Raw genomic sequence first — 25,565 nt, 5'->3', positions numbered from 1 at the left:
GAGGCTCACGTGACGTTTCATCATCATTACTCGTCCTGCTGTGGAACACTATCTTTTTGTGAGCATACCATTTGTTAATCTGGGAATTTAGCGACCGCAAACGTGTACGATTTGTACTGCAATTGGGATACTGACATGGTAGACATCAGAATCACCTTTATTGTCATTGTATTGCATACAACAAAATTTGAGTGCAACTCCACTGTGCATTTTGTAGAAAGTAAAAATAAAAGTAAGGAAAAGGATAAAAATTAAAAAAGGAATAACAGGAATAACAAGATGTAGAATTGCAGTAACCACAATGTGGAATTTCAGTAAACAAAATGTAGTATTACACATATTGTACCTGAGTTTCACTTGAATGAATGAATCCTATTGCACATAAGTCCAGTATTGCACGTTTGAAGCTTATTGTACATAATAGTTAGGTGTGTGTTTTAGTAGTAGTTTACATAGTGTAAACCTTGCAATCCCACCTACACCCCGTGTTCCTAGCATCACTTGTTAGCTTCGATGAGTGAGACATGAGATGCTTTTTTGTCCATTGGAGTTCTGCAATAACATAACAAAATCAGGATGTATGTAACAATGTGTTACGGTTCTGTTGTAGATCCATTCATTCATTTTCTACCGCTTATCCTCACAAGGGTCACGCAGGGGTGCTGGAGCCTATCCCAGCCAATCACAGGGCACATATAGACAAACAACCATTCACACTCACATTCATACCTATGGACAATTTGGAGTCGCCAATTAACCTAGCATGTTTTTGGAACCGGAGTACCTGGAGAAAACCCACGCATGCACGGGGAGATCATGCAAACTCCACACGGAGATGGCCGAGGGTGGAATTGAACTCGGGTCTCCTAGCTGTTAGGTCTGCCACTCGACCAACATGCATCCCGTTTGTAGATCCATTTACGTATAATTGAACATTCCCTCTTCTGTGTGTTAAATATCAGCTGTTTAAAAAGAATCTAGCTTTAGACTTTAGACTAGACTTTACTATAACCATGGGACATTCAGATCTGAGTTTTTTATTCCCTTTGGTTTTTTCTCACTCATTCTCAAAATAAACATTGGCAAGTGTAAGTGTGAGGACGCGTGATGAAGTGGGAGGAGTTGAATGAAAAACTCGATTTATGACAACAACAGAGTACACGAGTCAAGTGAAGGGCTGCAGATCACATTATTATTTGATTCATTCATTTTCTACCGCTTATCCTCATGAGGGTCATTGGGGTATGCTGGAGCCTATCCCTGCTGTCTTAGGCGAGAGGACATTTTTAACAATGTGTAAAAATACTGTATCATCTGATCGTACTTTGACTGTTGCCTTTCTTTCTTTCTTTTACAGCGATATCCTCAATGGCTCAGCCGTGTGTGTTTACCGAATGGAGGATGTTGTTCGGGCTTTTAAGGGCAACTTTTTGCACAAGGAGGGGCCTCAGTACAAATGGGCAGAGTTTACTGGCAAGATGCCGTACCCACGTCCCGGAACTGTGAGTTCATACTGCAAACCTCAATCCTCATGTCGCCAACATATAATTAGAACTCAGACCTCTGCCGCGGCCCAACAACCCGAATCCAGATAGCATCAAAGTGTTGATACCCTCTTCTTTGGTTGTTCTGTGTAAACATGGCAAGTAGTTAACATAATATCCTGCGTTGATGGGTTCTTTGTGTGAAAACGGTTATTTAGTATCCTTTCGTTGGCCTAGCACGTACAACAAACAAAACCGGGCACTACGAGGTGCTACAGTGGAACCTTGGTTAGCGTCATTGCCGGTAATTTGTTTATTTTAAGGGCCGACTCTAACCAAAACGGACGCAAACCAAATACATTGTTCCCGTAAGAAATAATACAAATCCAATTCATCTGTTCCAAAATGCCAGAATGTTCACACAAATATGTTTTCATAGTTTTACATGCAGAAAATAATTTCAAATGCATATGAATTATAGCATATTGGACACTAACCGGAAAACGTATGCAAACCAAGGCAACATTTATTTGGATGTCTTTTTTAAAAAAATTTTTACGTTAACTGAAAATCACGTTACTTGGGGAGGACACTAACAGGGGTTACACCACATTTATAATATTTGATTTGGTTGAGGTAAACTGGTAACCGCTGGTTACCTATTGGTCAAAAAATGTTAACCCAAAAAACACACATTGTAACCACTTTCTACCGCTTATCCTCACGAGGGTCGCGGGGGTGCTGGAGCCTATCCCAGCTGTCTTTGGGCGAGAGGAGGGGTACACCCTGGACTGGTGGCCAGCCAACCACAGGGCACATATAGACAAACAACCATTCACACTCACATTCATACCTATGGACAATTTGGAGTCGCCAATTAACCTAGCATGTTTTTGGAATGTGGGAGGAAACCGGAATACCTGGAGAAAACCCACGCATGCACGGGGAGAACATGCAAACTCCACACAGAGATGGCCAAGTGTGGGATTGAACTCGGGTCTCCTAGCTGTGAGGTCTGCGTGCTAACCACTCGTCCGCCGTGCAGCCCTTTATTATTCTTCTTCTTATTATTATTATTATTATTTTCATTATTATTCTGCTATCAATACAAAAACATTAGCGTCTTGGCAGAGGACACAAGTGGAATGTTACCGTTTAAAAAGCAGCAGTGATAAATGTGAGGTTTTTTTTTTTTGCTCCCTCAGTGTCCCAGCAGCACATATGGAAGCTACAGCTCCACCAGGGAGTATCCTGATGATGTCATCTTCTTCAGCAGAACTCACCCGCTGCTGGAGGTTCTGCTCAAGTTTTACTTCAGTACGCTAACTCTGTTACACATCAACCCATTTTGAACTCAAGCTTTTGTAGGAAAATGTGCTTCCCCTGGGAGAGCGTCCCCTCCTCGTCAGAGTGGGCGTGCACTACAAGTTCAGCAAACTGCTGGTGGACAGAGTGGAAGCCGTCGACAGCACCTACGACGTCTTGTTCATCGGCACAGGTACTCTGAACCCCATCCATTAACATCTTCGCTTTTTAACACCATCTTTCACATCGCAGATTCTGGCTTGGTACTGAAAGCCATTCATCTGCCTAAAGAACATGCTCAAAGTCAGGAGGTGATGCTGGAGCAGCTGGAGGTCTTTCAGGTACTATACAGAACGTCAATACCTGTTTTTTTGAAAATGTTCTTGCAGCTCAGAGCGCTCCTATTATGTCCTGCCTGTCTGCTCAATTTAACAACATAAGAGCCTCTTTCCACCCGGCAGTCCAGTTTAGCACCATTTGAAAAAGAAATGGAGAAACATTAGGACACGGATAGGAAGCCATCTTTTCAGTGCATCTCGCTCTCTAATCTGTTTTATTTCCTCTGCTCCTTGCAGCACAAATCGCCCGTGACAGCCATGACACTCTCAAAGAAAAAGGTAACAGATGAGATAAAGATTGACAGAAACTTGACGCACACACACAATATCACCGGCATCTCTTCACCTCCAAGTACAGTTGCTATAGTTACCCAACCCTAGTCACAGCAGTCAAAGAGATGAGACACACACACAGACGTTACTGAAGTAATGTTTCCCGCCAAGTGCAATAATGATTCTACAGCCTTACTGATGCTACCTCATTGTTGCTATTGCAGCAGTGGCTGTTTGTGGGCTCCAGGGAAGGGGTGTCCCAGCTGGCCCTGTACCAATGTGAGCTCTACGGTCAAGCCTGTGCCGAGTGCTGCCTGGCCAGAGACCCCTACTGTACTTGGGACGGACACGCCTGCAGCCCCTACATGCCCACTGTACGCAGGTACGAGCGAACCATCTAATCTTGTAATGGTAATGGTAATGGTTTTATTTCATTTGAACATGCATCAGATTACAATTGAATGCATCACATAATCAGTTCACAGTTCCACATGTCCAAAAGGAGTAGGAAGAAACAAAGCTTATTAAATCCTACCCCTCCATCTGGTACTTTTACAATCAGTAACTGTTACATTTGTTCACTTCCTGCTTTCCTAACATAATTTAAGTTTTTTTTAAAAATAATTTTTAATTTAATTTTTTTTGTCACGAACCGAAGTACGAGGTGATATATACATATAGCTACAATCAGTAACTGTTATATTTGTTCACTTCCTGCTTTCCATAATACAGTTTAGGGGTTTTTTTTGTTGTTTTTTTTTTTTTTTGTCCCGTACCGAAGTAGGAGGTGATATGACCATCCAATGACATAATGGGTACCATAGTAAGTGTCAATATAGTGATATATATAGCACATCATGACTGGTTCAAGACTCTTCATCCTTGTATTTAGCAAACATCAACTGCTTGTATTGTTTCTTGAATTGGCTCATCGTTGTGCATTGTTTGACTTCCTTACTCAATCCATTCCATAGTTTGATTCCACATACTGAAATGCTATGGCTTTTTAACGTAGTCCTGGCATATAAGTGTTTGTCTGCGTTTAAAAAAAAAAAAAAAAAAAAGCAAACATTCTCCTCAAAGTCTGATGAGCCACAAGCTTGAAATCCAGACCTATGAAGCGTGGATCGCTTGGCTTTTCCATCACCGCAGACTCCCCACCCCCCCCTCCCCATGTCTGCCCAGCATTTTAACTATCCTTGCACTTTGCTAACTCCCAATCTAATAATGTAAGACGGCTGTAAAAATGTGCTGAGCAAATTAAGAAACCTCCTTTGTCTCCCCCTGGACTCATCTAGCGCCACCATGAGGTCACACAGTCCAATCCAATGAACTCAGACCTCAAGGAGAAGAAGTGAAGAATGTACAAATACATTTGTGATTCCCAAACTTTGGAATGTTCTTGCTTGTTTGTTTAGTGTCGTTGTTCCTCATGCAGGAGGAATGCTCGACATCTCGGCGAGGATGACGATCCGTTAACTCAGTGTGTCAGACAAGGAGGTGAGACTAATGTTGAGTAAAGATGCAACACATTATATATACGTATACTTACATACATACATATACATATATATATGGAGACACAATGACATTTACGTAACACCTTTTGTCTTGCTTTCCGTCAGCCGGGCTGCAGGTGGAGGCGGAGCATAGGGTAATGATGGTTGCTGAGGGCAACAGCACCTACCTGGAGTGTCTCCCCCGATCCAGACATGCCGCTGTCACATGGTACAAGCAGGCTGGAGAGAACAGTCCTGAGCTAAACCAGGTACACTTTGAAGGATCCACTCTATTGTGTGTATGATATTCTGCCACCCAACTGAGGGGAACACCACTTTTCTCCCCCACAAGTGACCTTTGACCCCTTACGCTAGTGTCCCGCTGTCCAGGTGCTCACAGGTGAGCAGGTGGTGGTGATTGAGCGAGGCGTCCTCATCCGTCGAGCCGAGCTGTCTCACGGTGGCGTCTACCACTGCCAGGTGGAGGAGCACGGCTACCACTGGACCGCCGTCACCATCCACTTAGCCGTCTGGAGCCCCTACCCCAGCCGACTCATATCTTCCTGGTCAGGCTCTCCACATCACGGCGACGCCATGGTGCTGGTTCACTCACGGAACCTGGGCCAGCATTGTCGCGCTCTCGGGTACCGGCCACCTCGCAACCACCGCCGCCACAGCGACATGGCGGTGCACACCGACAAGGAGAGGGAGAGGCACAAGAGTGGCGGGGGTAGAGGAGGAGGCGGAGGAGGAGGGGGAGGAAGGGCAGCGGGCAGGAAGAGCAGGAGTAAGCCTCAACAGAGGGCGCCAAGGAGCGCTTGAATGTGTCATCACACACACACACACACATACAGTATGTCCACGCGCACACAAACACACACACACTGTAAATAGAAAACCATTCGCATGCACTTATTGTCTTTTTATTACATTTCAAGATGTCAAGAACATTTGTACAGCAGAGTGGTGACAAATATTATGGTGGTCAAGCTGAATGAAGGACAAAAAGATATTCCACCAAGCCTTCCGGCTTGTTCTCGCATGTTCTCAAGTTCATCATAGACAATCAGACTGGACGGCACAACTGTTTAGCTTGATCACATATAAAGCGTATGATGCAACATTAATATGTAAGCACCATGAGGGTGAACATTGCTGCTTATATTGTTTCTCGTCTTGCGGTCACAAGCCAATGTAAAGATTTGAAGGTCTCCTATTATGTGAATTTTTAGGATGTTGGATGCTTGATGATGTTTTAATTCAGTAAATAGTCCGACCCAGCACGATGTTGCTGTTGAAATGGGAGTGGAAAGCCAGCACTGAGGGCAGATTTACAGCATACGATAAAGCGCACAGTAGAACAGATTGATGGCAAACAGCTCGTTAGCGGTGAAGCTGCAGACACACACAATGCCGCGTTCTCAGGAGGGTTCGCTAAAATCACTTTTTAATAAAAATTCCAGCATCATGGATTGTTTTTTTGCTAGTCAATTTCCATTATGCTATTGTGGGACTTGTAAAAAATAGTATAATACGGGACCTTTAACGTGAAATGCTTGACTGTGTTGTTGATGCTTGATTTATTTTATTTTTTCACCCTAACAATGGCTTCCAGGGAAAAAAAACAAGCGTTAAAAGTTGTTTAAAAGGGAGTTAAATGTTAGAACACAAGCAGAAAGCACTTCCGTCTCATTGTTTGTACTGGGGAGTATTATTTTTCTGAATTTTTGCCCATCATTCACAATCCTTATGCGAAACATTGACATATTTATTTCCCTTTTCAGTGCATTATAACACAAGTTAATTTCAGTATACGTATTAATGCATGATCACAGCATGTATCAAACCATGCAACGTCATTAGAGAGGTTAGGTACCTGTTTATCCCAATGACAGCATTGTAAGCTAGCTGAAATTAACTTGTTTTCTTATGTTATAATGCACAGAAAAGGGAAAGAAAAAAAAAGGATTGTGAACAATGGGCAAAATTCCCCCCAAAAAAGTGCATTGAAAATGGTACGTTCCAAAATGTGGACTTTGTACAGAACATGCATGTTTCTCAAACAGACTTGCTAGTCATCCACCATCCAGTGTACATATTGTAAAAATAAAGCAGACTTGTTGTGATGGAACCCAGAGAGGTATGACTTCATTTACAGTGGCGCTTTTCTCCAATTTTAAAGTGTTAAACCAACAAACATCTCTTTTTTTTTCCAAGGTAATTATTTCTCCAATGAGGTCACCAACTGGAAACTCTTTCAGCACACAAGCACTGTGTTTTTTAGACATATTTTGAAAAATATCTTTTTTTGGAAAAGATTTCTCACATGTTTAAACAATTAAACGTACGGTCAGTAGCTGAATGCTTTCATTTTATGTTGGGGACCGGACTGATCAGCAGCATTCTAGGGAAGAGGGTGGAACACTTCTATTGGGAATAAACATTTAAAAAAAAAAAAAAAATTCATGTCTTTACATTTTTATTTCAATTTGCCTCCATTTGAATGACGCACTTGACTTTATTAAATGCTGTAAACTTGGACATTGAATGTTTTTCGAGGGTGGAACTTTGAAAAACTATTTAATAGCCCTATTCAAGAGCTCTATATGTTTGGTTAATTGTCCCAGGCGAGTGAGGCTTCCCGCAAAACTGGAAAGAGCAAATGGGATTGAGTGGTTCTCATACAAGACAGCTGGGTTGCATTACACATTATCACAAGGCCGCCTTCACATGTGGTGGCATCCCCCTCATCCTCCTCAAGGCAGGGTGACCACAGACGCAGGCCCAGGCTGCGGGATGTGCCAAGCTGCTCTAACGCCTGCTTTCCGCCCTGCTTGCACAAATGATGTCATTCAGTCTGATTTATGGTGTGCACACGTGTAACTTATTTCAAGGAGCTGATGGAAGTTATTAAGGCGGCCATACTCACATAAGGGGAGTTTATGTCTGTAATTATTATTTATACCTCTTACTCTGTGACTCAACAGTCAATCATTGGTTCCGTGTATTGTAAGGTTAAAGTTATTTGACAATTGTATTCTATATCCATCACACTGGGATGCTGTCATCCCAGTGTGATGTACACTAAACTGTACAGGAGACTCTAATGAGTGCAAACATTTCTCGACAATAATTGCCCCGGAAATGCTGCATTTGACATATTCATCTTATCAAACGGCAACACTTGTCATCTTGATGTCGTAACGTTAAAATAGTCAGTTTTTGTCACCATAATACAATAATAAAGAGGAATTTATCTGTTTTTAAAAGTTATTGCATGTGTTGTGTCAGTACTGACACAGTGTGGTCACATTCTTGTACTGCATTATTAATTGAATGAATGTTTTTTTTTTAATTAATGCACATGCAATTAGATTTTTGGAAATACAAAGTAATGAAAATGTAATAATAATAATAATATCCATAAAATGTTATTTCAAGATCTAGTTGAAACATTATAGAAATAAGATTACATTACACGCACACGTGATAAATGTGTTTTTTGCGTGTGAATTTTACTTGAATGCCATATTTATATTCTTTTCGTAATCAAAGACGATTATATTTGGTCGTAATACAGGTAAATAAAAAAACAGTACACTGTGTTTACAAAAGTAAAACGACTGTAGTAAATTGTATTCTGTGTTGGAAGAAATGTATTTAGTTTTTATTAAAATATAAATTATAAATAATTATAAATTAATTTAGTTTTAGTAAACTGTAAACATAGGCGGCGTTAAATATCAAGAAAGTAACATTTCGTTGCCGTCTGTGTTTCCGGGTGCAACACCACGTTCAATCACTTCCGGTATCTGTATTGTGCCATTTTGTAAAACTGACAAATAATTTTGACGTATAATGTTTTCAAATGCATTTCAACATACATTTTGTTGTATTGCTGCTTTCAACTGTTTTACCACCATTTATATATAACCGCAAACATGTTTACATGTTTTAAGCGGAACCACTGTGGGTCTCTTCGGGAGGGGGAACTATTTTTCAAACGGACTTTACGTTTGGTCACAGTTTTGTTTTGCAGACGTCGTCAACTCCAAGAGTGATTTTTTACCCTGTCTAATAGAGTGTAGGATTGGTATGTACACATTTAAATTTTGTCATATACGCTACGTAGAATACACTCTTTACTGAAGTATTTCCCGCATTCAAGGTGAGTTTTAAAACGGTTGTGTTGCATAGGCCTTGACAGCTGAGCTAGCGATGCTCAGTTCACTGAACAGCACCCGCTGTTGACAGGCAGGGAATTAGCAGTGCGGCTACATTACTTATATATTTTTACAATTAACAAAGCCACTCATTTTTGTTTACTTTTACCCTTTAAGAGTTTTATTCTTTCACTCATTGTTTTTTTTCACCTGTCTGTTTTTTGCTTGTGTGCGTGCCCCAGGATATGGTGTCATGTGATTTAATGCTAGTGCTAATAAAGTTGGCTGTGTTTCAACTAATGCTTGGATTAGTAATTGCCACGTGTAAAATAAAATAAACAAAAAACAACAAGGTTAATTACAGTACACTTTTAGTATTCATAACTATACAAAGCAGCGTTGTTAGGTGACAATTGGGCAGTTTCAGTTGTTGCTAATAGGTAATTTAATAGGATCTGATGGTTGTACATGGACAAGTGGGTGAATGTCTTTTATATAGCACATATATTATATAATTAAAAACTAACATACTGTCTGTCCTCCAGCAGGTGGAGGGATGAGTCTCTCCCCTGTGGTGGGCACAGAAGTGCCAGATACGGCAAACGGAATAGCGACACCTCCTTGTTCGGAAAACGGCCCTCATGTTCCAGTAGCGAAATGTGTAGGAGGCAAAGAGGACTTTACCAGAGAGGATACGTACCTCAAACACACAGAGAACCACCTCGGTGGAGAAAACGCAGTTCAAGATTGCCATTGTTTGGTCACAGAAATGGAGGACAACATGAGAACAAGTAGTTTGTCTCAACACCCGTCTCATGAGATGGACCTTTCGCCCTCTGAGGACTCATGCACAGCAGACTACTCAGTTGGAGTCCGTCCTGAAGACTCGGGCAGGCAGCAGGACTTGTCGTCCAAACATTTTGCATCTCGGAGTGGACGTCCTGTCGCTACAGACCTGGACAGTGGAGAGGAGGACGATGAGAAAGAGAAACAAGACAAGGAGGAGGATGAAAAGAATTGGCGGACTCAGGTTGCTGGAGAGAGAAAAGAAGTTGAGGTGAGTGGACAGCATTTAAGCTCTAAGCTTTATTGTGATGTACCCTGATATTCCCAGCCCTTGTTTATAGTATCATAAACAAGTGGAATAGACCTGAGGCCTGTACTACGAATCATGCTTAACTTATCAAATTAAGCAAGCCAAATTGAAGGTATGGGATAAGCGGTACTACGAAACTAGATACCAACTTCATTAGTCAAGTCAGGATTTTCTAGGCTTGTCATATAAAAGGTAATGTCATCAGCTCAAGTGATTATTATTTTTTTTTTTCCAAATATGGCTTGCTAATTTACCGTTTTCTCTTTTCTCGGTTGGCCCTCCAGTCTTTACGTCACTACTCCTCCTCAGCGCCAGGTCCTAGCACCTCCACCACCTCCTCCTCGCCGCCACCTCCTGTTCTCCCCTCGGATGACACCCCCTGCCCTCCGCACATCATGGCCCAGGTATGGGTCCGCAACGTCCGAGGGATGCAGGACAGCAAGAGCCTGGATGAGATCAGCCAAGCGTGTGGAGGTAGACCGTTGCACTGATTTGCCAATATTTGCATCTAATGCAGTACATTTTAGTCTTTATTATCACATATTTATGAACTTCCCCGCACGCCCATATAAGGAAGCCTGGCACTCTGTGATGTCTTAGGGAGCCTTTCCAACCTTCTTCCAGGGCTCACTTCCAAATGCTCAAACCTCATTATTTGAAACTATGTAATTGTTTAATACAAGTATACAACATTCTAACTACATCTATAAGTTAGAAAAGTGGAAAAAGCATAATTAAGTGTTCATTACACTTCTCTACAGGTGGAGCAGGGGCACGTGGAGCAGGCAAAGGTGGGCAGTCCGAGGGGAGACGGGCAACGATCTCCTCGGCCCTAGAGCTGGAGGGCACCGTCAGCCATGATGGAGACCTGACGAACTTCATCACCAAGAACCTGGAGCAGAAGATCAAGATGAGCTCCAAGCCCAGTCTGGACTGCAGTGACTGTTAGTACCACAGTGGATGAACAAACTCCCTCTGGGGAAGTAATTGTGAACAGAACCCAGACTCTATCTGGTTATTGTTAGAGATTAAACTATTAAAAGAAAAAAAAATACATATTTTTAATTTCCCCTTCTTTTCCCAAGCAACTTGTTGACCAAATGGATGCAGTTTTAATTCCAATACAATACTTCTTCATTCATATTTTCTCCATCTAATCTATGGATTGTGTTTTCCCAGCGGATTGTTCAGGTCCCATCTACCGCAGCAGAGGGTTGTCACGAAGACCAGCAGATATCCCGCCCATTGATCCCACCGTCCTGGTGGACCTGCAGAGACACACCCAGGAAGTGGCGCACAGTGTGGAGGTGATGATGCGCAGCCTCAATGGAACCATCCAGAATGTAGGTCTTGACATTTTTGTGTGTGGTTTCTATATTTCTACTACACAAAACATCTCGGATCAGTACCTTTCCGTATTGCTTATGCAGGGATTCAGTTGGTTTCTCTTTGTTTTAGAGGAGCATTTTCATCGATCTGTAGCATGTGTAAAGTGCCTTGCGATACCTTTTTTGTTGTGATTTTGGCTGTTAATGTAAATAAAATGTAATTGAATGAGATGGAGTTACATGATTCCTCTTTCTGCTTCTCTGACCAGATGACAGCTTTGAGTGTGGGCTACATTCAGACCTACAGAGACTCAGTGGACAGTCTGGGAGAGTCTGTGGATATGAGTATAAAGGTACCAGACTTGTATCATACAGTGAAACCTTAAAGGGGAAATGCACTTTTTAAAAAATTTTGCCATTATTTACCATCCTTTTGTGAAACATTAACACATTTAATTCACTTTTCTGTGCATTGTAATGCCAGAAAACCGGTTAATATGAGCTAGCTAACAATGCACGTCATTGGGACAAAAGTAGCGAGGCATTGGGATACTCCGAATTAGCTACTACAATAACAACATCACTGTAGTCTACTAACAACCCGGGGGCCACATTTTGGACATCCCTGGTTTACAAGGCGCACACACACGAGGTTGAGGTGCGCTTTGGCAGCAAGCCTCTAATGAGGATTACACAGTTTGCACGACAAAATAAATGCATGTAGTGCAGGAAAAATACCTTATACGTAAGGGATACTCGTTTGAGTATCCAGCTCACCCCTAGAAGCATGTTTTTTTTTTTTAAATGCCAAATCTTGACCTTACCACTTCAATGTCACTGTAGAGTCAAATGTAACCAAACCATACAATGGTTTCCTTCAAGTTCCAGAAGGCAGACACATAACCACACATTTCATTGTGTTGTTTCATTCATCAGGCATCATCTTTGTGCTTTCTCCCTGCAGGGCATGTACACGTTGATGGCTCGATGCGAGGAGTTGGACCGTTCCATGCAGCCCATAAACGTCTTAGCGGCACAGATCCGAGACATCAAGCGCATCCTGGATGCTCTGGAGGCCATTTGCAAGTAACCCCCTGCCCTGTCACTTTTTTGTAGTGAAGACACAAAAGCAGCAAGCAGGTCATCTGCAAGTACAGTATCAGTCCTCCCTTTTTATTCTTAACCTCTGGGTAAACTACAAGGCATACTGGATTATTTGGCCCCTCACTTCTTATGATTGTGTGTTATTTACAGATGATTTGTGTATTGTACGTCATTAATTTGATCATAGCGTATCCGTCCAGCTTTGAGCAGGGTGCACTAACCTCTACTTGCCACATGGTGGCGATGTTTCCCTTTTTCCCCTCTGAACTGCTCCAATGACTTTTTTTTTTTCTTTTTTGGGACTGAAACAAAGTCTATTTTTATGAAAATGCAATAACTACACATTCTTTCATCGCGGGCCCAAACGAGAGAAGGTGAGCATCGTGTATAGCTTCTTTTATTTAACTTTGTTATTTATTTGGTTACTCCGCAAACTGGTGAGTTCAGTAACTCTGCTTGTGATGATGAGATGTCATTTTTTTGGAGAGTTGGAACATGTTGCATGATTGCTATAGGATGAAGAAATTAAAACTAGTGATTCATGTTACCTGTTTATTAAACTGGCATCCCTGGACTATGCTTGTTTATATTTTGTCAGTCAAGGGCCACTACTGTTGCAGCTATTCATTATTAATAATGTCAAAAACAGGCAGTTTGTACAACAAATGTCCATTACCCTTTCCTACACTACTCAACTACTTTGAATTGCAGTGTCATTTGGCCAGTAACCTCCAAGTTATACAGTAAGTATTCTTATAATACAAAGCAAAGGTCAAAATCTGTCCTTCTGTGCTTAAAGAGGAATTTTTTCCACTTTTCTGACCTATAAATGTAATTAGAATGTGGTATTCTTGTGTTAAACGATACCAAGTTTTCAGATAATGAGCTTCGCTCAGTTGGAAGTGAGCCCTGAAAGACGTTTGGATTGGCTCTGACTGCCCGGTTTCAAGAGTTTTTTTTTATAACGCTGGTTACCTGTACCCGTCACAGGTAGCCGAACAAATTCTGGAAGATCTAGAAAACTTTCTGTGTGGTTTATTGTGTGTAGCTGCTCTATCGGAGTCCACATTTCAATATAAAGCGCCCAAAATTAGCTTAATAGGTCCCCTTTAAGTTTAATGTTGTTCAACACCCATCTTTTCCCTTTATTTTCAGTGTATATTCAATGGAAAAATTAATACTGCAAAATCCTGAGGATGAATACTGTACTGTGAACTGGACTTTGAAGTATTTTTTAAATGATTATTAGTGGGCACAAACTGCTGTTATTGATGATGTTTATATCATCCTTTACTGTATGTAACGTTGTAAACCAACTTCCAGCAGTCCAGTGCTGCTGTGCATTGGCACATCCAGATTTATATTCTATGCACACTTGATTGACATTACCAGGTCAGAGGTCATGGTACAGAGCAGCACTGGTCAACGGCATCTTCCTCAAAGGCACTTCAGCAAGGGTCCCAGGGTGTGTTTTAGTTCAGACTCAAACAAGCAGTCACAAGCAGCAGAATTATGTAACAGTTCGCAGCCATCAGTACAGACTTGTTTCCACTTGGTTCTATCACAGAGGCACCTTTTGTTGTGGAATCTACTGTAAAAGTGGCCAAAGTCCCTCTTAGATCTCTGGAAATTTGTTCTAGCGTCCCCTCGACAGAGGTTCCATCTTTGGGGGACTGCTGATCCGAGACGTCCCTGTCTGTCGTCTTGTACCACTGACACTGGAAGTCTTTCTTCCACATCTCGGCTGGGTCCGGTTCAGCTGCCTTAGTATCAGGGTCGGGCTGGTTTGTGGCTTTTACTGCTTCCGCCTTCAGGGAGGGGGCGAAAAATGTAATGTAAAACTCACTTCTCTACTTTCCATGACACTGGTGTCAAAGTTCAACTACCTAAACGTCATGGTTGAAAAATGACATCTGCGACCACCAGGCAGAGCTGGGTGAAATGTAATAGACAATGACAGTCACTGGTTAGTGGAAGCAAGAATCGAACCGCCAATATTAAGGTTTCTGAACGCCCCTTTTGTAGTTTTACCACGCGACATCAGCATAGGGTGCAAATTTGCGGCCCAAATTTGACAAGAAATCTCTTAATATTTGTACTCTATCAATAAAGCGATTCTTATTAACATCACAGTGAACTGTAAGATTTAAAATATAAAAACAATGTTATATGTTGATGGTCAAGATTAGAACATAAGGGTGTATAACCATCTTTCACCTTCTCTGTCACCTTCTCCAACATGTCAGGGGGTGGTGGGAGGTGGAGGTAGGCGGAGCTGGCCGGATTCTGACGAACACATCTGCCTTTTCCCTGGCAAAGGGAGGCTGAGCAGAGCCTCGTTGCCGTGGTTACGTTAATGGAGTAAGGTCCCAAGACCTTGCGGATGAACTCTGCCAGGTCTTGACATTCTCTCTGGGAACAGGCAGACAAATATCTCAGCAAACTCTTCCTCTTAAACACAAAACACCAAAACAATAGCAAATAATTCTATTGATTTAAATGAATATCCAACATTGTACATTACCCTTGTCAACGCTTTAAAGGTGATGATTATTGTTGTCGGTACAAGAACCATTTTGATAAGTGAGATACGATGTCTAATCTCGATGTCTAACCTCTGTCTTGGTGTCAGTTCTTTGCCAGATGACCACTCCAGCTGTTCCCATGGCCGCACTCTCTCCAATGCTGCTTACCAGGTCTGACTGGAGGAGGAGGAGGAGGAGAACATATGAAAATGCTTCTGGTCTCGGATCACTGGGCACCTTTTGCATCCCAGCAGATCCTTTTAAAAGTACTGTCCATAGTTGGCTAGCTACTGTAAATCCTCAAATAGCTGAATTCATTTAATTTAAGCCACAAAGAGGATGGGATGTTAATTGGAAGCATTAGGTTGAGGATAAGCGGCATAGAAAACGGATGGATAGATGGATGTCGTTGGTGCTAAGACGCCAGCTAACACACTCGTATCCCACCTGTGATAAGAAAGTGTTGGTCGAGGCATACACACTGTTGACCAGTGGGAATACCGGAAGATTGAATGTGGCTCCAGCCAGAGAGGACACTCTGAGAGCTTCCTGGATTTCACTGGACAAATAAAGTCTCCCTCCGGATGTTCCACCCTGTTAAAAACAAAAAAACTATAGATGTGAACAAATGATGTAGTCCTGCTGAAGACATTATGGATGATAGAACAAGTAGCATCACCCACCTGTAACTTCTCCAGGGACAGAAGAGGGTAAAGTGCGGAGGATCGTCTCCACAGCCACAAAAGCTCATCGTTCAGGGCCTTTTCAGCAGGAGGGCACTGGTTGGTGTAGTTGGCTAAAGCAGTTTGGGTAGGATCCCCGTTGTAGCAGCTAGGGTAAGGGGAGACGCCCCATAATGCTTTGGGACGTAAGCGTTTCACCTCCCTCAGGGTTTCCATTATTACCGACCGCGCAGCTGCCTCAAAGTCCACCTGGGTTAACATAGAATTTCGTCATCAGTCGAGACGGGTCCGGAGAAATCTTGGAGCCGTAGCAGTGTTTTGTCTGGTTTCGACTGGTGTTTGCGTGCACAATTGATTGCATTGTATCGGTTGACAAAGATGTGTTTGTGGTGTGCTGCTTGCATCTGGAGGCAAAGTAACGAATCGATGAATTTACCTTATTTAATTAACTTAATGAGAGCGCTCGTGTAACTAACCCTGCTGAAAAGGCAGCATCATTAAATTACATTAAATCGGCAAATTAAATAGATTTTGATTTGGAAAGTCTTCCTTTCCCGACTTTTTTTTTTTTTTTTTTTCGCCTGATACTTACTGTTCCAGTGACCTCACGTTTAATTTTGCAGAGCCAAACAGAGATCATCAGATAACGGGATCAGTTTGGATTACTCTGCAAGGTGCCGAGCAGCAGAGAGACAGACTTTTCTCTAAATAACCACCATGGATAGACTTTGCACACACACACACACTCAAAATGACGCTGAACCACATTTACTTATTTGTACTGTCGTGCCTTGCGGCATAAATTCACATTATGCAAATGATTTATTATTTCGTACCAGACTGAGTCTTGCTGACTTTGCCGTTATGTGTAATGTTTATATTGTAATTTCACAATTAGATGTCAACACACCTATTTTTGACAACTCCTTCTGTGGGTTTTGTCACTTTTTTATGCTACAACACTAGCATGGGGCGTGAGCATTAACATTAACGAGTTTGTTGATTAGACATTGGATAATCTACTCGTACTGTACCACTGATACATTAATCGCAAGGGACATCCATCCATTTTCTATACCGCTTATCCTCACTAGGGTGGCGGGGGTATGCTGGAGCCTATCCCACCCTGGACTGGTTGCCAGCCAATCGCAGGGCACATATAGACAACCAACCATGTGCCTACATGCTAATCACTCAATTTTGGCTGCACGGTGGATGAGTGGTTAGCGCACAGACCTCACAGCTAGGAGACCAGGGTTCAATTCCACTCGGCCATTTCTGTGTGGAGTTTGCATGTTCTCCCCGTGCATGCGTGGGTTTTCTCCGGGTACTCCGGTTTCCTCCCACATTCCAAAAACATGCTAGGTTAATTGGCAGAGTGAGTGTGAATGGTTGTTTGTCGATATGTGCCCTGTGATTGGCTGACGACCAGTCCAGGGTGTACCCCGCCTCTCGCCCGAAGACTGCTGGGATAGGCTCCAGCACCCCCGCGACCCTCGTGAGGAAAAGCGGTAGAAAATGAATGAATGAATACTTGAATTTTTTTTGGTTAACATTTATATACAGTGGAACCTCAGTTAGTGTATGCCTTGGTTTGCAAGTTGGTTAACATAGAAAATTTGCACCAAATTTTTTTTCTGGTTAGACGTTTTTTTCCCCGAATACATGGAAACAAGAAATTGAATTCACGTGCGTCGCCCATCCAAGTTCATCAGCATCATAAGTTGTCATTTTTTAGATATATGTTTTAAAATACCGAACTATCTACAAACAATGTTACATTTACTTCTACTTTTTAAACTAATTTTCAATTTCTCTCCACTTGGCGACAGCAAAATGGTTGTCTCCTACCCTGAAGGTTGGGTTTGATCCCCACATTCTTCTGTCAAAGTGTCCTTTAGCATACTTCCCCACTAGTTGAGTGAATTAGCTGTTGACTTTACCTCCATGGCAACACACACCACCAATATGAATCACTTTGTGCTACAGCCTAACAGCAGAGTACGATTCTAGCAAAACCTTAATCTTTCTTATTACATGAATGTCATGATTTATCTGCTGGGAAAATCATGCAAACACACACTTTGTCACAAGGTCTCCTTTGCCACTGCTGTGCTACCTGTGGTGCATCACTATGAAGTCACATCACAATAGAAGAGCAGACGGGACCACAGCAACATGAAGGGAAGGGAAAGTTTCATGATTTTACCAAAGACTTTAACTTGATTCTAACTTCTTCTTTTTTCGCTTTCTGCTTTAGCTTTATTTCTTACCCTTGACCAATTCTCCACTTCTTCGGGCGTCCAGTTAGGGAAGAACGCCTTCAGGAGATTTCTGGAAGCCTCCTGATACACGACCTTCTTTTCCTTGTTTCTCAACCACTGTGGAAGCCATGCAGACCATCTTAGCACCCCCAGTCCAAGGTACCTGGGGGCGGGCAAAGCTGCATCGAGGTCCAACTGAGTTTTCTGAAGATGGTTGTCCAGCCGTGTGTGTTGTGGTAAACCCCCATTGATTCTTGTGTCTTTGTCCAGGAAATACGGGTAGTTTCCTAGTGTGTCCTCGTAGAAGACTACCACCCGGCCTTCACGTTCCATCCCAAAAGATCCGGGATCTGGCCTGGTGGAGCAGGAGGAATCGGCGATGGCCCAGAAGATGATAAAAGGCTGTCCGGACAGGAGAGGCGGACGTGCTGGCTGGGGTGGACCCGCAGTGCTGAGGCCAGCGAGCAGTAAGACGAGGAGGCTCAGTGGAACCGTGGAGCACCATGTGAGTGATAGCTTAGTCCTGCATTTGAAAAGTGTCACTTTTGGCTTGAATGGTGGGTTGCTCCACGCCATTGAAGCTGATAGCTTTCGGCCTGTCACTCATTCAGGTCCCAGTCACCAATCATGTTTCTGAAAAATAGGAATTCTAAATTGCAGTCACGTTTAAGGAATTTTGGACTTCTGGGTCTCATGAAAAAAACAAATAATTTTGATTACCACATCTGCTTATATCTCTTCTCATTTGGGCCATGGAGGTATGCTGGAGCCTATCCCAGCTCAACCTCGCCAGCCCTGAATCATTGCCGCGCACACTTTGTCAGATGCACCACTGGTGCATTGAAGCTCAGAAGACGAATGTTTAATAATCCACAAAGCTTTGCAAATCGGTGTCTGTTCCATTTTTGGTGAGGGTCTGGATAAAAGTGCACCCTCCCCCACGAACCAAGTTGGAATCAACCAAGTGAGAAGTATTCATTATAAGGGTGTATATGTTTTGGCCTGTCAGATGTAATCAGTGACAAGGCAGTTTTATAAAGAGGAAGAAGTAGAATTTTGTTACATTTGGGTGGATTCTGATCAGTCGTAAGGTGTGGATTATTATCAAATGATTTGCCCCGCTGAAAGCCATTACGCTCACGACATTATCCCTTTGGATCATACTCTGAAAAATGGCTCCAGACACACCAGGCCTTTATTCTCTTGTTCTTCCATTTCTGGCTTATACAGAAATGTCGAATGTCATACTGGTGTGAAAAGGAGCTTAGTTACATGCGGATGTTCTTTTTGACCTTTTCTCCCACGTACAGCATTACTAGATGGACTTTCTTTAACTTTCAAAATATTCCTATGGAGTTTAAACCACCAGTGAATAATATATGCAGAGAGACGATGAGAGACTTCAGCATCTTAAAGGATCCCTGTGCTGCTTTTAAAATGATATTGGATCCCAGTGGGGCACGAGCTTAAGTTTAAAAATACTCCATGAATCTACATTTGTTGTGTAAAGGGTTGGTCTAGCTCAGGGGTCAGCAACCTGCGGCTCCAGAGCCGCATGTGGCTCTTCAGCCTCTTTATTGTGGCTCCCTTTGCGATTCTTGAATATTTTTAACACCCGAGTGGGGAAAATGCACGTCTTTTGTAATGAGTTTTAAAAAATCCAACTTTGTCTGAGACCATGAATGCATCCTGAGTGAGTTCTGACTGCTATCCAGTTCAGTACATGAAGAAAAACAAGTAATACTTACCTACAAATCTAAAAAATAAATTCGAGATAATTTAAAAACAGCGGCATGGGAACTTGTTTTTACGTTTACAGTAGTTTACACATACATTTATGTAAGTTTATCTCCAAAACTAGCAAGAGTACTCCAACTCGTCTTTTCTTATCTGAACTACTTTGATACCCCCAAATTCCCTCCAATGTTGTTTTAAACATACTATATGTTTTGCGGCTCCAGGCTATTTTTCTTCAGTGGGCATTGGGTAAAATGGCTCTTTTCATAGTAAAGGTTGCCGACCCCTGGTCTAGCTCATATGAATATCAAATATAATGAAACCCTGCACATCAACACAACACAGTTACCTTTAAAAGGAAAGAGGACCAAATTTCACATTAATAATACAATGTTTGATTGTATGTAATAGAGTTAAAAATGCATTTTATTTACTATTTATCAATCAATAGTCATCTATATTCCCGAGTTCAATCCCACCCTCTGTGTGGGGTTTGCATGTTCTCCTCGTGGGTTTTCTACGGGTACTCCGGTTTCCTCCCACATTCCAAAAACATGCTAGGTTAATTGGCGACTCCAAATTGTCCATAGGTATGAATGTGAGTGTGAATGGTTGTTTGTCTATATGTGCTCTGTGATTGGCTGGCCACCAGTCCAGGGTGTACCCCGCCTCTCGCCCGAAGACAGCTGGGATAGGCTCCAGCACCCCCGCAACCCGAAAAAATGAATGGTCATCTATATTTTTAATTTTATCTCAATTAGTGCTTCCTCTCAGTGCCTCACAATCAGTGTTGCCAACTTGGGGATTATTGCCACTAATTCTGGCAACATTCATTCATTCATTCATTTTCTACCGCTTATCCTCACGGGTGTGCTAGAGCGTATTAAAAAAACAACAACAACAACAATCTAGTTACTTTTTCTGGTATTGTTGGAGAGTTTTCTGTTATTTGGAGACTTTTTGTTGTGATTGAGCAGCAGTGGGTACTACTACATTCGCCCCGCCCCAAAGTAGTTACAGACGCTTTCAAAGTAGAAATTCACGCATCCATGAATCAGGTGGACCGATGAAACAGTAAAGCAAAGGTAACCTGTGACTTTGTCAAACAATATGAGACTACATTTCAGTGCCACGCTGTCAGGGCCGGTCAAGGAGAACATTCTAGTTTTTTTTTTTCACACATGTTTACAGAGAGTACTGCAGCGTTTTAATGTTGGGTAAGTTGTAAGTCAAAAATGTGGCATGATGCTTAAACACAACCCGGTGGGGAGAAACAGTCATATTTTAATACCAAAACATATTTTTTGTATTACCGTATTTTCTGGACTATAAGTGGCAAAAAATGCATAATTAGGTAGAAAAAAATATACATAAGTCGCACTGGAGTATAAGTATAAGGTAATTTATTTTCCAAACTACTTGACCAAAACAGACATTATGTCCTCTTGGAAGGCAAGTTCTAACAATAATAAAAGAATAGAGAACAGGCTGAATAGGTGTAAGATATGACAGCACAATGGTTATTCAGCTACACAAAAAATAAACATGAACAGAAAAGTTGTCCAGTGTTTATGTAGCATAAACAGTTTTTTCATTTATAAGTCGCTCTGGAGTATAAGTTGCAGGAACAGCCAACCTATGAAAAAAGTGTGACTTATAGTCTGGAAAATACTGGAAAACCTATAGTCAAACTAACTGAAAATAATACATCTGCGTTCTGTAATAATAAGTAGATCAGATTAACAGTATTATAACTGTATTATATCTTTTCTTCTAGCTTTTATATCTTTTCACACTAAAGAAATGGTACTTTGATACAATGTAAAGTAGTCAGTGTACAGCTTGGATAACAAAAACAACTTAAAACACAACTAAACACACTACCATCTTAATATCTTAATTATGCCCAATTAGCCATATTGTCTCCCCAATGCCATGTGACTCATTAGTCTGGGTATGGGGGTCGGGTATGTTAAATTTGGGGTTATCTCATGGCAAAGAACTCTCTGATGATGTCAAAAAAACAATACATAAAATAAAATGATCTAGGCTGAATTCCAAAAAACATGCATAGCGACTGCGATTGGCTGCTGACCAGTCAAACCAGGACCAGGTTCACCAGCCAAATACGTGTTGGCATTAATGTTTTCATTCATTTTCATACACTTTCGGTATAACGTTAAAGCTACTCAAAAAATCCTAGTGCTAAGGAGTTAAATATTAACTTTATCAACTCAAGTATTGAACGCATTTCTGTGTCTTTTCAGGGGAAAAGGTGATATTTTGCAAAAAACCCTCCGACCTGGCTGCTCAGTACAATATGGCTAACGCTGGGAGAATGTCTCTTTGCGTCTCTCTGTGTATATTAAAAGTTCAGCACCTTCACTTAATTTAAAGTATTTAACTGATGATCTTAATCACAGTGAATAATCTCCCAGATCAACCTCCTCGCTAATTCTAAGAGGGTTAAAGGGCATGGAATGTATAGTCATTTTTCACTTAAGGCTTTTTAATCCTGAAGCATATGTGCCAGTCTTTCTATTGACCATCTTTAAAGTGAAGACCAATGTCAATAAAGCAACAGTGATAAGTGATGATACTGTTTAAGGTACACGGCCGTTATTAGTATACATAAATTTTATCAAGTGCTCATTACATAGCATTGCTTTTTGCACAAAATTGTAAGAAAAGACTAATATTATAATGCAAAGTTGTCAACTGAATTAGCTAGTATCTTTAAGTTGTAGTCATAATCCTCATCCTCAACTCTACGAGTGTGTCAGAGGTGAAACGACAACGGGATGGCTGCTTAATCTGTTGAGACGAAGCTGACAGTGTTTACTAGTCTGTCTGGACTGTGACTCACCCTGAGCCCACCTTTCCGTCACTTCCTGTATCAAAGCAGACGCTTATCTGCATATTGGCAACCCCAAACCATAAGCAACCAGCATCAGGTTTTGTTGTGTGTGTGGGTGTTGCTGGATTACAATGTTATTCTGTTGGTGCTGTTGGTTGCCAGGTGTTGCTCGGTGAGGTGAGGTGCCAGGGAAGGCGGTTGGGGCCGAGTGATGAAAAGTCAAAACAAATAATGATAATATCAAATATTGTCAATTGTCCATTCAACTGTATTATTAATTTTTTTTCTATCCCGGTTTAGTGCACAAGCCTTACTGGCCATCTGAGCACACTCAGTGAGTGCACTCAGTTGGATCATGGTGCTTGTCAGTTTCTGTCTGTCAGCATGTATCCAATAATAGAAACATCACCGAGTGTACATCACCGTTTTTTGGTTTTTATTGGTTTTATTTTGGTTTTTATTGGTTTTAATTATTCTCTTCCTGTGTCGGCATCGAACAAAAAGTGCCTCACCAGTCACGAACCTCACTGCACGTCTCCGGTGTTGCTGCCTAATCGACACACATGTTAGGATCCAATCAGGAAGTGAGATTAGCGCGATAAGTACTGTATGTCACACCAATCTGATTCCTTGAAGAGCGCTCACGCCGAAATGGTACACCCTGCGATCTAGCATGTTGACTTCATTTGTATCTGCCTGTAATCCAAAATAAATACCGTTTACGTACGTGAATGATCATGGCGGTAAAGCGGAGAGTTTTAGGATTACTGTAGATTATTTATTTCACATACAGTATCAATGCTGCTGCATGACTACCAATTTAATTTATAAAGCCCTTTAACAACCATAGATAAAAAAAAAAAGGGCTGTACTGTACATCCTGAGGAAAGTAAAATATCGGAATAACATAAAAACTAACAAACTTTAACAAAACAGAAATAAAAATGCATGGATTAGAAGGGGCTTCAGGAAATTTTAGCTGTTGAGGAACAATACGCTTTCTAGTTCTTCCAGGATCTGCACCTATTCCACATGGATTTCTTTGGATTTCATGCTCCCCATGAAAACGGTCTGTTTTAATGTATTCCACCCAATGCCCGCCTCTAGGCACGTCCACTCCGTTGTGGTTGGTCAAACCCCCAAGTGCTTAGAAGGACTTCCGGCGTTTATAGGAGTTGATAATAAACGGTGATTTATCTTTTTAAAACATGCTAGGTTAATTGGCGACTCCAAATTGTCCATAGGTATGAATGTGAGTGTGAATGGTTGTTTGTCTATATGTGCCCTGTGATTGGCTGGTGACCAGTCCAGGTTGTACCCCGCCTCTCGCCCAAAGACAGCTGGGATAGGCTCCAGCACCCCCGCGACCCTTGTGAGGAAAAGCGGTAGAAAATGAATGAATGAATTAAATGTCCGCTTTTAACATTCAGCCATACGTTTTGGATCCCTGATCTGGAAATAGAGGTTGAACAGTCTGAGGTTTTTCAAGAAAAATGGTTACTAAAGACGTCTCTCAATGTAGGTAGCTTTAGCATTTTAGCCTTAGGTTTTCTACAGCATCGGTAACATGTGATGTAGTCATTACACGTTTTTTTGCGGGTCTAGTCGCTGATTGTGGTGGGAAACGGCTATTAGCAACACCGCTCTGTGTATGCACACTCTATAATGCTACACAGACAGCTTTTGCTCCATGACTTACATGAAATAAACACAGTTAGGACACTGATAAATTGTTACTTATTGCTTGCCCTTCTGATTTTTTGACATGACCAAGTAACGTTGGAAAGGCGGCAGTCTTTCACAAGTATAGAGTGAATTTTCTTTGGTATAAATTAAAAGATCTTATTTCCTCTTCATGTTGACACTGGAACCTCTAACGGCTAACACAATTAATTGTGGTAACTGGTTGACCTGTGATTTGTTCAGATTTAGAAATGAAGAACAAATAATGGTACTACAAGCGATCCATTCCAGTCTGAGGGCAAGTTCGAGTTCATTTCTAGATGCTTGATGAGCTGAGGTTGTGACGTCATTCACGGCGGTGGTTCAAACGGTGGTGGTTTAGCTATCACTGGATCTCCTTACATATTGTATCCATGAAACCTTAAAAAATAACTAACACGGTCCAAACAAAACCTTAGTCCTGGAGGTCAAGAGGTTGTGAGACTTACCGAAGCCCAGTTGGTTCTCTCCTCAATGTCTGGACATTGTTTTCCCTCCGCCTGCCCCATCAATCCTCACTTTACAAAAGTCAAAAGTGTTATCCCGGATTTGTGAGGGCATGGAAGAGCTGCACGCTTAAGAGACGTAACACAAGGAACCTAACATCCATGGACTGACGATGAAGGTTGGCTGAAGAAATGAAGACAGACAGAAAGAAAGGGTAGACATTCAGAGGTGGAAAGATGTGTGGGCAGCACTGTGTGTGTGTGTGTGTGTGTGTGTGTGTGTGTCAGGCTAAGCTTCCTTCCTGCGAGATGCTAAGCAAGGTCAGAGATGACCATGGCGGCTCACATGACCATCGACACTGGCTGTAATCCCATAATCCTCTGCTCTACTGCTGCCGCTCTTGTCCAAACACTTGACATGTTGGATTATCTCACCTGCCTTCCGCTTACCTGCTTACACTCACTTCCTCTTCCTGTCTTATTCCTTGGCTTGTCTCGCTCTCTTTTTCTAACATCTTATTTTTAATCGATGTCTGTCTAGTGTTCTTTGTCAGACATCACGTGCCATCTTGCATCTTTGGTCGATGTCTGGAGTTGCTAATCAGCCTTATTCTTTTGCCCGAGTCTACATTTTGTGGTGCGTTTGTTCATTTTACTTGCACCGTTGTTGTTGGTTTCCTCTCATAAGTTGCCATTGAAGACTATTTCAGCACCTACCCCCTTATGGGGTACAGGGGAATT

At 41.8% G+C, this 25,565-nt stretch overlaps 3 protein-coding genes across 6 annotated transcripts in view; 2 read left to right on the top strand and 1 right to left on the bottom strand.

Annotated features, from left to right (window-relative positions):
- Positions 1–7,030, top strand: part of sema3h (sema domain, immunoglobulin domain (Ig), short basic domain, secreted, (semaphorin) 3H) — a 36,041-nt gene extending 29,011 nt beyond the window's left edge. Inside the window, exons 10-18 of one of the 2 annotated variants that reach the window (XM_058083947.2) lie at positions 1,358–1,502; positions 2,690–2,779; positions 2,853–2,982; positions 3,042–3,130; positions 3,365–3,406; positions 3,628–3,782; positions 4,839–4,900; positions 5,026–5,168; positions 5,290–7,030. In XM_058083947.2, the coding sequence (XP_057939930.2) occupies positions 1,358–1,502; positions 2,690–2,779; positions 2,853–2,982; positions 3,042–3,130; positions 3,365–3,406; positions 3,628–3,782; positions 4,839–4,900; positions 5,026–5,168; positions 5,290–5,721 (1,288 nt within the window). In that variant the 3' untranslated portion in view covers positions 5,722–7,030. Of the gene's footprint in view, positions 1–1,357; positions 1,503–2,689; positions 2,780–2,852; positions 2,983–3,041; positions 3,131–3,364; positions 3,407–3,624; positions 3,783–4,838; positions 4,901–5,025; positions 5,169–5,289 lie in introns of both variants that reach the window. The other variant, XM_078797931.1, reaches the window with a different exon arrangement.
- Positions 7,031–8,847: 1,817 nt separating this feature from the next.
- Positions 8,848–13,164, top strand: borcs6 (BLOC-1 related complex subunit 6). Of its 2 annotated transcripts, none has more exons than XM_058083950.2 (7): positions 8,848–8,992; positions 9,608–10,119; positions 10,443–10,632; positions 10,920–11,102; positions 11,338–11,501; positions 11,756–11,839; positions 12,451–13,164. In XM_058083950.2, exons 2-7 carry the CDS (start codon positions 9,619–9,621, stop codon positions 12,574–12,576), a joined length of 1,248 nt encoding a protein of 415 aa, XP_057939933.2. In that variant the 5' UTR covers positions 8,848–8,992; positions 9,608–9,618; the 3' UTR covers positions 12,577–13,164. The 2 variants fall into 2 exon arrangements, with proteins under 2 accessions (XP_057939933.2, XP_057939935.2); XM_058083952.2 differs by having other exon boundaries at positions 8,850–8,992; positions 9,611–10,119.
- Positions 12,933–25,126, bottom strand: LOC131136745 (hyaluronidase-2). Of its 2 annotated transcripts, XM_078797888.1 has the most exons (8): positions 24,828–25,126; positions 18,072–18,695; positions 15,799–16,047; positions 15,563–15,709; positions 15,206–15,292; positions 14,808–15,002; positions 14,477–14,522; positions 14,287–14,398 (listed from the first exon to the last, which is right to left on the bottom strand). In XM_078797888.1, the coding sequence occupies exons 2-7, from the start codon at positions 18,636–18,638 to the stop codon at positions 14,484–14,486; spliced, it is 1,284 nt and encodes a 427-aa protein (XP_078654014.1). In that variant the 5' UTR covers positions 18,639–18,695; positions 24,828–25,126; the 3' UTR covers positions 14,287–14,398; positions 14,477–14,483. The 2 variants fall into 2 exon arrangements, with proteins under 2 accessions (XP_057939931.2, XP_078654014.1); XM_058083948.2 differs by lacking the exon at positions 14,477–14,522 and having other exon boundaries at positions 12,933–14,398; positions 24,828–25,121.
- Positions 25,127–25,565: the final 439 nt, after the last annotated feature.

The sequence above is a fragment of the Doryrhamphus excisus genome, linkage group LG17 (assembly GCF_037039965.1).
Source record: "Doryrhamphus excisus strain RoL-2023G ecotype Guam linkage group LG17, RoL_Dexc_Guam_v1.1, whole genome shotgun sequence".
NCBI lineage: Eukaryota > Metazoa > Chordata > Actinopteri > Syngnathiformes > Syngnathidae > Doryrhamphus > Doryrhamphus excisus.
This window is presented reverse-complemented; position numbering and strand designations above follow the sequence as displayed.

Bases quoted from the DNA above. Each gene is read 5' to 3' on its own strand.
- borcs6 (XM_058083950.2), top strand. From the start codon at position 9,619: ATGAGTCTCTCCCCTGTGGTGGGCACAGAAGTGCCAGATACGGCAAAC. The intron at 10,633-10,919 runs GTAGACCGTTGC...ACTTCTCTACAG, and splicing joins GATCAGCCAAGCGTGTGGAG to GTGGAGCAGGGGCACGTGGA. The intron at 11,502-11,755 runs GTAGGTCTTGAC...TTCTCTGACCAG, and splicing joins TCAATGGAACCATCCAGAAT to ATGACAGCTTTGAGTGTGGG.
- LOC131136745 (XM_058083948.2), bottom strand. From the start codon at position 18,638: ATGGCGTGGAGCAACCCACCATTCAAGCCAAAAGTGACACTTTTCAAA. The intron at 15,293-15,562 runs GTGGGATACGAG...CTCCTCCTCCAG, and splicing joins CCAACACTTTCTTATCACAG to TCAGACCTGGTAAGCAGCAT. The intron at 15,003-15,205 runs GTTAGACATCGA...GCCTGTTCCCAG, and splicing joins GAACTGACACCAAGACAGAG to AGAGAATGTCAAGACCTGGC.